At 47.2% G+C, this 12471-nt stretch overlaps 1 protein-coding gene across 1 annotated transcript in view; it reads left to right on the forward strand.

Annotated features, from left to right (window-relative positions):
* acta2 (actin alpha 2, smooth muscle) overlaps nt 1-11686 on the forward strand; it is a 14083-nt gene extending 2397 nt beyond the window's left edge. The window contains exons 2-9 of the mRNA XM_030400792.1: nt 1632-1811; nt 3890-4018; nt 4106-4216; nt 5205-5289; nt 6997-7158; nt 7238-7429; nt 7567-7748; nt 10881-11686. Of these exons, the coding sequence (XP_030256652.1) occupies nt 1683-1811; nt 3890-4018; nt 4106-4216; nt 5205-5289; nt 6997-7158; nt 7238-7429; nt 7567-7748; nt 10881-11024 (1134 nt within the window). The 5' untranslated portion in view covers nt 1632-1682 and the 3' untranslated portion in view covers nt 11025-11686. The remainder of the gene's footprint in view (nt 1-1631; nt 1812-3889; nt 4019-4105; nt 4217-5204; nt 5290-6996; nt 7159-7237; nt 7430-7566; nt 7749-10880) is intronic.
* The last annotated feature ends 785 nt before the right edge of the window (nt 11687-12471 follow it).

A 12471-nucleotide genomic window follows, 5' to 3' on the forward strand; every position in this document is an offset into this window, starting at 1 on the left:
GTGAACTTTTTGACAGAGGTTCGGTTGAGGGAGCAGGTGTTGAGCTGTGTTTGGTGACACTCTGCTGCTGCTGAGTCGAAGCTTTCGTCACCTTCAGTTTGACTCTTCTGCCCCGAGTGCTGACTGGCAGGTGAGCCTCCGGAAAACATTTGTTGTCATTCGATGCGATCGGCCAATGGATTCGGTCGATAGATCGGGACAATGGATCAGTCGTAACTCCAGATACTGAAATCTTGTGCGTCACACGTTTCCTGCGTACAGCTGACATTAAAACGCTGAGCGCTTTCTCTTCTCAGAGGAGCAGTTTGACTTCATTGATTAAAATCCATTGATCTTCTTCAGGAGCGCCGTCTTCATCATCACTGATGAAGTCCATGGACTGAGAGCTCTGGAGGAGGCTGGGGTGGAGTGATTGGAGTTTATTGATCTGTTAATGATAACAGCTTCACTGTCTTCTTCACACAACACATTTGATCCTGATCGACTGACTCGATCGCTCCATCAGGATAATGATCATAGATTAACAACCAGCTGCTGTCAAACACGCAGCCAGCAGGGGGCAGTGGATCCACGACCACGTCTCCTGGTTCTGCCACAGATCAGAACTATTTCTCTTCAGTAAATCAACATTTGTCATTTTCTCTCTTAATAAGAAAATAAAGATACTATTTCATTTTCTATTTTTAAAACCACGTATTATTTTCTTGTCTCAGTTGAGACGTCTGAGTCACTGAGCCTCCTGTTCCTTCAGTTCTGACTCGGATTTAAACTCGTCTGATGCATCCGCCGCTGAAAACAGTCCAGCAAACACACAGTGAGCAAGCAGACTGTTTATCTGTGAAGACCGGACCGGACCGGACCTTTAATGTCAGAGAGCAGACGAAGCTGAGGGCAAACTGAACCTGCAGGCTGCTGACTGACTGATTCTCAGATTTAATGACTAAATATGGACTGTAGTCAGGGGGAGAATAAAGTGAGGGCGAGCGAGCTGCAGGGAGCACAGGGAGAGAGAGAGACAACACCAAACACAGTCTGGACTCCACTTCATGACCTAATTAGGAAGTTTTCCCAGAGTGCTTTGTTGTTCATTCACTGACAGACAGTAGCAGTGCATTGTGGGTGTCTGAGTGTGTGTGCGGGGGGGTCTCTGATGAAAACCTCACCGCTCCATGTTTGGTTCTGTGGTTTCTGGAGCTGAGATTTACGTTCAAACTAAATCACTGATTATTGATGATCGATTTTTGAATTATTGATTCATGCAGTCAGTATGTGGACAGCGTAAGTCAGTCTGTCATGAGTCATGTTCAGAACTGATGATTGATCTTCACATTAGACTTAATGTCATCATTGATCTGTAAACAGCTGATCACCATCCTTCATTGTGGCTGAAGAAACATCTTCTTTACATAAACATATTAATATTTTGATTCAAGAAGGTCCAACAAGTTTACATGATACATTTTAGCTTTAAACAGAATTATCAATTCATTTTCAACTTTAAGACTAGAATAAAACAAACTATAAGTTATATAATATATAAGACAGGAACACAGGAAGTCATCACAGTGTCATCATGTCTGCGTTGCTTGTCAATAATCAATAATCACCCTCTCTCTCTGTCTCTCTCTCAGTGTGACTCGGTGTCGTAGTGTCGTCGCTCGCCCACAGCGCCCCCTGCAGTCATGTGTGATGATGAGGAGAGCACCGCTCTGGTCTGTGATAACGGATCCGGTCTGTGTAAAGCCGGATTCGCCGGAGATGACGCCCCCAGAGCCGTCTTCCCCTCCATCGTGGGCCGGCCCCGCCACCAGGTGACAGCTGATTGGTCCACAAGGAGGGACAGGCCGATGCTAATGCTAACACTGCTACTATAGCTGCAGCTGGGGAAAGCGTGTGCACAGGCCACGCCTCCTGGCGGACCACCTCATTCTGTCATCAAGTTAGCAATAACAAATGTCTGGTTACTTTTTCAAAATAAAAGCACAAAAACTACTTGTTCCATCTATGAAAAGATGCTGGTACATCATCAGATCCTCACAGAACTCCGATCACTGATTCTGACCCGACCTGCTCCCTGTGGAGGTCTCGTCAGAAACCGCCCCCTGCTGGTGCCAACAGGACTGAGCTGGTTTCCATTCACACAACTAATTATTAATGTTGTGATTACTGATCTGATTGACCTGAAGATAATCAGGCCTGATCAGAGACCGAAACAGCAATCAACAAAAACATGTCGCCCAGACAGTGAAACGTCCAGGCAGCAACACAGGAACCCTTAATTTCTTTATTGATTAATCTACTGATCAATTTAAGGTTCAAAGATCAGTTACTGAGAAGAGATCAGCCACGTGTCACCTGATATTCTTCAACTTCTCTCTGACCCGTCTGTCTCTCTGACCCGTCTGTCTCTGTGACCCGTCTGTCTCTCTGACCCATCTGTCTCTGTGACCCGTCTGTCTCTCTGACCCATCTGTCTCTGTGACCCGTCTGTCTCTCTGACCGTCTGTCTCTGTGACCGTCTGTCTCTGTGACCCGTCTGTCTCTCTGACCCGTCTGTCTCTGTGACCCGTCTGTCTCTCTGACCCGTCTGTCTCTGTGACCCGTCTGTCTCTCTGACCCATCTGTCTCTGTGACCCGTCTGTCTCTCTGACCCGTCTGTCTCTGTGACCCGTCTGTCTCTGTGACCCGTCTGTCTCTCTGACCGTCTGTCTCTGTGACCCGTCTGTCTCTGTGACCCGTCTGTCTCTCTGACCCGTCTGTCTCTGTGACCCGTCTGTCTCTCTGACCCCGTCTGTCTCTCTGACCGTCTGTCTCTGTGATCCGTCTGTCTCTGTGACCCGTCTGTCTCTCTGACCCGTCTGTCTCTCTGACCGTCTGTCTCTGTGACCCGTCTGTCTCTCTGACCGTCTGTCTCTGTGACCCGTCTGTCTCTCTGACCGTCTGTCTCTCTGACCCGTCTGTCTCTCTGGACCGTCTGTCTCTGTGATCCGTCTGTCTCTGCGACCCGTCTGTCTCTGACCGTCTGGTCTCTCTGACCGCTCTGTCTCTCTGACCGTCTGTCTCTGTGACCCGTCTGTCTCTCTGACCGTCTGTCTCTCGACCCGTCGTCTCTCTGACCGTCTGTCTCTCTGACCCGTCTGTCTCTCTGCACCGTCTCTGTCTCTGTGACCCGTCCTTGTCTACTCTGACGTCTGTTTCTGTGAACCCGTCTGTCTCTATGACCCGTTCGTCTCTGACCCGTCTGTCTCTCTGACAGTCTGTCTCTCTTTGACCGTCTGGTCTCTGTGGACCCGTCTGTCTCTATGCCCGTTCGTTTCCTGTGACCCGTCTGTCTCTCTGACCGTCTGTCTCTCTGACCTGTCTGTTTCTGTGACCCGTCTGTCTCTCTGACCCGTCTGTCTCTGTGACTGTCTGTCTCTGTGACCCGTCTGTCTCTCTGACCGTCTGTCTCTGTGACCCGTCTGTCTCTCTGACCGTCTGTCTCTCTGACCCGTCTGTCTCTGTGACCGTCTGTCTCTCTGACCCGTCTGTCTCTCTGACCCGTCTGTCTCTGTGACCGTCTGTCTCTCTGACCCGTCTGTCTCTGTGACCCGTCTGTCTCTGTGACCGTCTGTCTCTCTGACCCGTCTGTCTCTGTGACCCGTCTGTCTCTGTGACCGTCTGTCTCTCTGACCCGTCTGTCTCTGTGACCCGTCTGTCTCTGTGACCGTCTGTCTCTCTGACCCGTCTGTCTCTGTGACCCGTCTGTCTCTGTGACCCGTCTGTCTCTCTGACCCGTCTGTCTCTGTGACCCGTCTGTCTCTCTGACCCGTCTGTCTGTGTGACCCATCTGTCTCTGTGACCGTCTGTCTCTGTGACCGTCTGTCTCTGTGACCCGTCTGTCTCTCAGGGAGTGATGGTGGGTATGGGGCAGAAGGACAGCTACGTTGGAGACGAGGCTCAGAGTAAAAGAGGAATTCTGACCCTGAAATATCCCATCGAACACGGAATCATCACCAACTGGGATGACATGGAGAAGGTCTCACTGCGTTCATGTAATATTATTATATTTATTAATGATTAGTGATTAATGACCCTGCTGACTGTGTGCTCTGTGATTGGTCAGATTTGGCATCACTCATTCTATAACGAGCTGCGAGTGGCTCCAGAGGAACATCCCACCCTGCTGACGGAGGCTCCTCTCAACCCCAAAGCCAACCGGGAGAAGATGACACAGGTACAACTGCAGTACTACTACAGTACTACTACAGTACTACTACAGTACAACTACAGTACTACTACAGTACAACTGCAGTACTACTACAGTACTACTACAGTACAACTACAGTACAACTACAGTACAACTGCAGTACTACTACAGTACTACTACAGTACTACTACAGTACTACTGCAGTACTACTACAGTACTACTACAGTACAACTGCAGTACTACTGCAGTACTACTACAGTACTACTACAGTACAACTGCAGTACTACTACAGTACTACTACAGTACAACTGCAGTACTACTACAGTACTACTGCAGTACTACTACAGTACAACTGCAGTACAACTGCAGTACTACTACAGTACTACTACAGTACTACTTCAGTACTACTACAGTACTACTACAGTACTACTGCAGTACTACTACAGTACTACTACAGTACTACTGCAGTACTACTACAGTACAACTACAGTACAACTGCAGTACTACTACAGTACTACTACAGTACTACTGCAGTACAACTGCAGTACTACTACAGTACTACTACAGTACTACTACAGTACAACTGCAGTACTACTACAGTACTACTGCAGTACAACTGCAGTACAACTGCAGTACTACTACAGTACTACTGCAGTACAACTGCAGTACAACTGCAGTACTACTACAGTACTACTGCAGTACTACTGCAGTACAACTGCAGTACTATGGCAGTACTACTGTAATATTAATGTAGTAGTACTGCAGTAGTACTTTACTTACACACAGAGAAAATGAATCATCAGTTTAAACTCGTCTAATACTGTAAAATATTTTATTTGAAGTCATTTGAATTATTTTAAGATTAATAGAATAATATTTATTTTATTTAAACATCAGAGATGCTGGAGATTATTGATTATGCTATTGATTGATGATCAGGTTGATCAGCTCTGTTATTAATGAATTTCAATGTGTGTGTCTGTGTGTGTGTGTGTGTGTGTGTGTGTGTGTGCAGATCATGTTCGAGACCTTTAATGTTCCTGCCATGTACGTGGCCATCCAGGCCGTCCTGTCACTGTACGCCTCCGGACGCACCACAGGTTGGACCTCCTCCTCCTCCTCTTCCTCATTTTTACATTTGAGGACATTTGTTTCAACCAACAGCTTATAAAAGATTAATCTAAAAGAATATATGTGACCGTCTGTCCTGTCTGTCCTCCTCCTGTCTGTCCTCCGTCTGTCTGTCCTGTCTGTCCACCTGTCTGTCCTCCACCTGTCTGTCCACCTGTCTGTCCTCCTCCTGTCTGTCCTGTCTGTCCTGTCTGTCCACCTGTCTGTCCTCCTCCTGTCTGTCCTCCTCCTGTCTGTCCTGTCTGTCCTCCTGTCTGTCCTCCTCCTGTCTGTCCTCCGTCTGTCTGTCCTATCTGTCCACCTGTCTGTCCTCCACCTGTCTGTCCACCTGTCTGTCCTCCTCCTGTCTGTCCTCCGTCTGTCTGTCCTGTCTGTCCTCCACCTGTCTGTCCTCCACCTGTCTGTCCACCTGTCTGTCCTCCTCCTGTCTGTCCTCCGTCTGTCTGTCCTGTCTGTCCTCCACCTGTCTGTCCTCCTCCTGTCTGTCCTCCGTCTGTCTGTCCTGTCTGTCCTCTTCCTGTCTGTCCTCCACCTGTCTGTCCCACCTGTCTGTCCTCCTCCTGTCTGTCCTCCGTCTGTCCTCCTGTCCTGTCCTCACCTTGTCTGTCCACCTGTCTGTCCTCCTCCTGTCTGTCCTCCGTCTGTCTGTCCTGTCTGTCCACCTGTCCTGTCTGTCCTGTCTGTCCTCACCCTGTCTGTCCTCCTCCTGTCTGTCCTCCGTCTGTCTGTCCTGTCTGTCCTCCTCCTGTCTGTCCTCCACCTGTCTGTCCACCTGTCTGTCCTCCTCCTGTCTGTCCTCCGTCTGTCTGTCCTGTCTGTCCACCTGTCTGTCCTCCACCTGTCTGTCCACCTGTCTGTCCTCCTCCTGTCTGTCCTCCGTCTGTCCTCCACCTGTCTGTCCTCCTCCTGTCTGTCCTCCGTCTGTCTGTCCTGTCTGTCCTCCTCCTGTCTGTCCTCCGTCTGTCTGTCCTGTCTGTCCTCCACCTGTCTGTCCTGTCTGTCCTCCACCTGTCTGTCCTCCTCCTGTCTGTCCTCCGTCTGTCTGTCCTGTCTGTCCTCCTCCTGTCTGTCCTCCGTCTGTCTGTCCTGTCTGTCCTCCACCTTTCTGTCCTGTCTGTCCACCTGTCTGTCCTCCTCCTGTCTGTCCTCCACCTGTCTGTCCACCTGTCTGTCCTCCTCCTGTCTGTCCTCCGTCTGTCTGTCCTGTCTGTCCACCTGTCTGTCCTCCACCTGTCTGTCCACCTGTCTGTCCTCCTCCTGTCTGTCCTCCGTCTGTCCTCCACCTGTCTGTCCTCCTCCTGTCTGTCCTCCGTCTGTCCTCCTCCTGTCTGTCCTCCTCCTGTCTGTCCTCCGTCTGTCTGTCCTGTCTGTCCTCCACCTGTCTGTCCTGTCTGTCCTCCACCTGTCTGTCCTCCTCCTGTCTGTCCTCCGTCTGTCTGTCCTGTCTGTCCTCCTCCTGTCTGTCCTCCGTCTGTCTGTCCTGTCTGTCCTCCACCTGTCTGTCCTGTCTGTCCTCCACCTGTCTGTCCTCCTCCTGTCTGTCCTCCGCCTGTCTGTCCTGTCTGTCCTCCTCCTGTCTGTCCTCCGTCTGTCTGTCCTGTCTGTCCTCCACCTTTCTGTCCTGTCTGTCCACCTGTCTGTCCTCCACCTGTCTGTCCACCTGTCTGTCTGTGCAGGTATCGTCCTGGACTCAGGGGATGGCGTCACCCACAACGTGCCCATCTACGAGGGTTACGCTCTGCCTCACGCCATCATGAGGTTGGACCTGGCGGGTCGTGACCTCACAGACTACCTCATGAAGATCCTGACGGAACGCGGCTACAGCTTCGTCACCACCGGTATGACATCATCACCACAGGTGTTTACATCACAGGTTGACGTGAAGCCAGTCTGAGTGTCAGTGTGTGTTTTCTGCAGCGGAGAGAGAGATCGTCCGCGACATCAAGGAGAAACTGTGTTACGTGGCGCTGGACTTTGAGAACGAGATGGGGACGGCGGCCACGTCTTCTTCTCTGGAGAAGAGCTACGAGCTCCCTGATGGACAGGTCATCACCATCGGCAACGAGAGGTTCCGCTGCCCCGAGACGCTTTTCCAGCCGTCCTTCATCGGTCAGTTTACCTGTCTGTCTGACAGTCTGTCTGACTGTCTGTCTGTCTCACCTGTCTGTCTGACAGTGTGTCTGTCTGACTGTCCCACCTGTCTGTCTGTCTCACCTGTCTGTGTGTCTCGCTGGTCTCTGCTGCAGGTATGGAGTCGGCAGGTATCCATGAGACAACCTACAACAGCATCATGAAGTGTGACATCGACATCCGTAAAGATCTGTACGCCAACAACGTGCTGTCGGGAGGGACCACCATGTACCCGGGCATCGCAGACCGCATGCAGAAGGAGATCACGGCTCTGGCCCCGAGCACCATGAAGATCAAGGTCAGGCAGAACCAGCAGAACCAGCAGAACCACAGGGCTTAAATTATTTCAGCACTGTGCCGGATTTCCGGCGTGCTGTGTTTGGCTGCAGGGGGAAAAATCCTATATTAACAAAAAAAAAGTCTTGATATAACTTGAGAGTTCATGAGTGCGTCTGCTAATGATATGATGTGAGCACAACTCTCCCTCTCTCAAACCAACATTATTAGCCAATCAGAAGTAAAATGGGGTGGGTCTTGGAAATTTGTGCTTCAACTGAGTCTCATGCTGAACTGATACCCGTGCAGAGACGTCACGTAGGAGATTAGGATGGAGAGTAAATTCATGAAGCCTGGGGAAGATGCCCTCCTAATTGAAAATGGATTAACAAATAAATGGCGCTGGGCGTAGATAGAAGAAACAGGGAAAGACAGTCAGCATTTTGGTAGCTGGTGCAAGAAGTTAAGAGCAGCAGCTTGCTCCTGCACTTTGTGCTCGATGAAAGCTTATCTTTGCAACTAGCATTGAAAAAGTGCTACCACGTCACGAATCAGAGCCCATAGAGCAGCTGTTGGAGCAACAGCCACTTCTGCCTCATTATCCACCCTGTAGTCATAGCTGCCCCTTCCTTGCCTCAGCAGAGCACGGTCATCCTCAAGTGTGCATCCTTTAAGCCTGTTCTTGCGGATGGTTCCCAGACTTCGCAAACCAAGGGACTACTTCAGATGCACAATGAGTGGGAGGGGGGTGAAAAAATTGTCAAAGTAGACAACACACTCTAATGGGTTCTTGATGGTCTTGCAGAGTTGAATGACAACATTGGCTCCAACTCCAAGTTCTCTGGCTGGACCCTGGTCTGTGCCAAATGTGCTTTTTCCAGTGTATATCAGGAAGTCATAAACTATCCCAGAAACCCCAAATCCCTTGAAGCCCCAATGATGAGGTTTGCTCGGGAGATACTGTCCCTTGTAAGGGACCATCATTTCATCTATTGAGAACTTGTTCTCACTCTCAATTTCCAGACACTTCTTTCTTATGTGCTGCAGTACTGGTGTCACTTTGTAGAGCCGATCTTGGGTTGGGTCTGATTTCTGATTGTCTTGAAAGTGGATGAATCGTGAGAGGCATTTAAACCTTTTTACTGACATCAAATTGGCTATTTTGGCATAACGTGTGTCTTCTGCCCAATAATCATCCATAGATGGCATTCTCACCACTCCCATGATTAGCTTAATGCCAACAAATGACTTGATCTCATCCACAGTGGTGTTAATGCTGGCTCCAATTAATTGACAGCTGTAGAGATTTGTCTGTTCAGCAATATGTTGGAACAGATCGTCATCAAAAAATTGGGCAAAGTAACTACGTGGAGAAGACAGCTCATCAGGTGTGCTGAATTCACTGGCAGCTGCTGTTGATTGGTGCTCAAACCCTTTCTTACGCCATAAATACATAACTCTGTTATGTTATTTGCACAAAGTGGTATTTTTTTAGCAAGTATGGACTGAATTTAACCTTCTGGGGTCTGGGGTATAATTTGACTATTTTTGACTTTGCCATTATATTTCACCTTAAAAAACTGTTTTCCTTGCCTTGCTTGGTGTCATTATTTTCAGCACAACCTCACATGTGTGACTGTACAGTTATTTTTTCATTCTGACATACTATATTAACACAATGGACCTAAAATCACAAAAAAAACATAAAATCCGAGTAGGAAAAAGTTTGATTTTTTACAGTGAAAACCACAAATATGTTTCTATTACTTATAATGCAAATATAAATTGTTGTTTGCTAAATATGTGCATAAGTTTCTGAAATTTACAAAGTTATATGTAACTATTTACATTTAAATGCAGGCAATGCCTCAAGTTCAGGTCTCCCTCAGCTACTTCCAGCTCAATGACGAGCTGCACTGCCTGCGCCACATTCAGCGGTCTCCTCATTGTTTTGACTCACAAAGCAAAAAAAAAATGACTCCACTACACTAAACACTCCAAACACGCTATATGTCATAAATCTCTCAACTCTCAAAACTCGCTCTCTCTATCGCTGTCTCTGTCACCGTCACTGTCCCTCCCACAACTTTCCCCTGTTCCTCAGCAACCAAATCACGTGGTTTGCTATATAATTTTGTGATTGGTTGGTGTTGTGTCTTTTTCCACCACTAGGAAAGGGAGTGTCACAAGTTTTTTTTTGTTTTTTTTGCTTGCAAACACTTCCTGCTTGCGGACACTTTCGCGAGAGAAACCCGTTTTTATCGTTTCTTCCTGCACCAAATGCGCAGCAAACATGACGGCAACGTTAGTGAAAAAACATGGCGTACATTATTTATAGTAAATATGGTTTTACTTGGCCTATCAACACAATTTAAAAACTGGTATATAGTTTGAGGCTGCTCCAACACACAAGTTGGAACCGAGACTCACTGAGGCTCCGTCTCGCTGCTACATCATCTTAAATTGGTCACGTGATTTTGACACGATGGCAAGTCAATCCATTTCAGAGGGTTAGCTGCTTATATTAGTGGCATGCTACTTTCAATAAATATCACAACCATAAGAAGAAGAAGGTTTCTGTTTTTTCACCTTACATCAACTACTACATACATGCAGTAATTATTAACATGCCTTCCAGTTTAAAACAAAAATTTGAATAATGCACATTGACCAAATTTCTACCCCTAATCTGGCAACGTATCTAAGGGGATACATACATTTCAAAAGCTGCTAAGTAACACCAAAACACAGTTGGAACATTTTTTTCTTCATCAGAATGTTTAGACAAATGTCCTAATTAATTTTAGGAATTGATATTGTTGTTTTATTGAGAATAAGTAAGACTAATCCATGATTACTTACCCCCAAGGAAGCAGGTTCTCCATCACTAGCGGCCATGATGTTTTCTGATCAGGCTGACGAAACGATGAAAGATAGCCTGAACCAAATCATGTGATCTAGATGCTAATACCAGACAAGACTTTTGATAAATGCTAACTTGATTAGTTAAAAACCTCCCAGCACACTCCCTACAGGATGTTAAAGAGAATGTATCTCCTGTTGCACGCTGCCTGTTTAAGGCTACCTTTGACGGTCACATCTGTTTGGAGTGATAAAATAATGATACCAGAACTTTATGTCTGGTGTCCTGCAGATCATCGCCCCCCCAGAGAGGAAGTACTCGGTGTGGATCGGCGGCTCCATCCTGGCCTCCCTCTCCACCTTCCAGCAGATGTGGATCAGTAAGCAGGAGTACGACGAGGCCGGACCCTCCATCGTCCACCGCAAGTGCTTCTAGACGGATCCACGTGGATCTCCATCTTCTTCAAGCTCCGCCCCTTCGTTTTTAGTTTCCTTCCAGCAGCTTCTTATTTTAGCCTCACTGAGCACGAGCTAACAGAGCTAACAGAGCTAACAGGTCCCACATCAGCCCCTAACAAACATCCAACCAGAGTCGACAGCAGCAGGACCTCTTCAGGAGTTCAGTAGTTCAGTCTTTTATTGTGACAGGTGGTTGACAGGAAGTGATGTCGTCTTCAGGTGCTTTTGGTGAACTGAACCTTTGACTGAACCTCCATCAGAAAACCAACCCTCCCTCTTCTCACCTTCAAACTGTGAAAATGACAATTGTCTATCCCCTCTGCCCCACAGATGCCCCGCCCCCTCCGTCGCTCCGCCCAATGCCCCGCCCCCATCATCCATCTCCCTACCGGTGCCCCGCCCCCTCGCTGCACTTGTGCTCCGCCCCCCAGTCCTTAATGTTCATGCTTGAACGTTGCCGCTGGTGTTCTCCTCCATCGTTCACACGGTCTTATGATGTCACACATGTATGATGATGTCACAGGTGAGCAGGAGGCGTGGCCTCACGGTGCTGTAAAAAAGTGAGAGATGGTGTGTGATGTAATGGTGAAAGTGACATATGATTGGCCGAGGAAGACAATAAAGAGCTCTCATACAAGACCCTTATTTGTTTGTGTGTTTGTTTGTTTGACTTTTTTTACTCCATTACTTTAGTTACTTTACAATGACATGTTGTATTTACTTTTAATTTTAATAATGGAGTACATTTGATATCAGATTCTTTCAGACTTCAGGGTAACACCAACACATCTGGAGTTACCTGGCTTCACTGGACAGGAAGGTGTCTGTAGGTCTGTAAAAGTAACTAGTAACTAAAGCTAACCCTAACCCAAATGTAGTGGAGTAGAAAGTACAATGTTTCCCACTGAGATGTAGTTGAGTACAAGTTGCATGAAATGGCACAACTCGAGTTAAGCACCTTGAATGTTACTGACACAGTACTTGGGTAAATGTACTTAGTTACTCTCCAGGTATTTTATAATTATCTCAGTTACACAAAGAACACGTCTACTGGTTCCACTGAAGGAATGTAACAAAGTACATTTACTCAAGTACTGTACTTCTGTACAATTCAACTTGTACTTTACTTATTTCCATTTTCTGTTACTTTATACTTCCACTCAACTACCTTTAGTTACTTGTTACTTTACTGATTACATGCTGTATACAAAGTATTACATTTTTAAATTAATTGATTTTATTATCAATCACATTAATAAAAAAATGAATGGAAAAATATTCAGTTACGTTGATTTGTACTTTGGATACTCCAGTCCCCACCATATGTGTGACTGTCACTGTTACCAGAGTAATAGATTACCACAGTATCTTTACTTTAACTCGAGTAGGACTGTTGAGTTCTTCTGACAGCTGATCAGGCGAGC

Source organism: Sparus aurata, chromosome 20 (genome assembly GCF_900880675.1).
Source record: "Sparus aurata chromosome 20, fSpaAur1.1, whole genome shotgun sequence".
In the NCBI taxonomy this organism is placed as follows: Eukaryota; Metazoa; Chordata; class Actinopteri; order Spariformes; family Sparidae; genus Sparus; species Sparus aurata.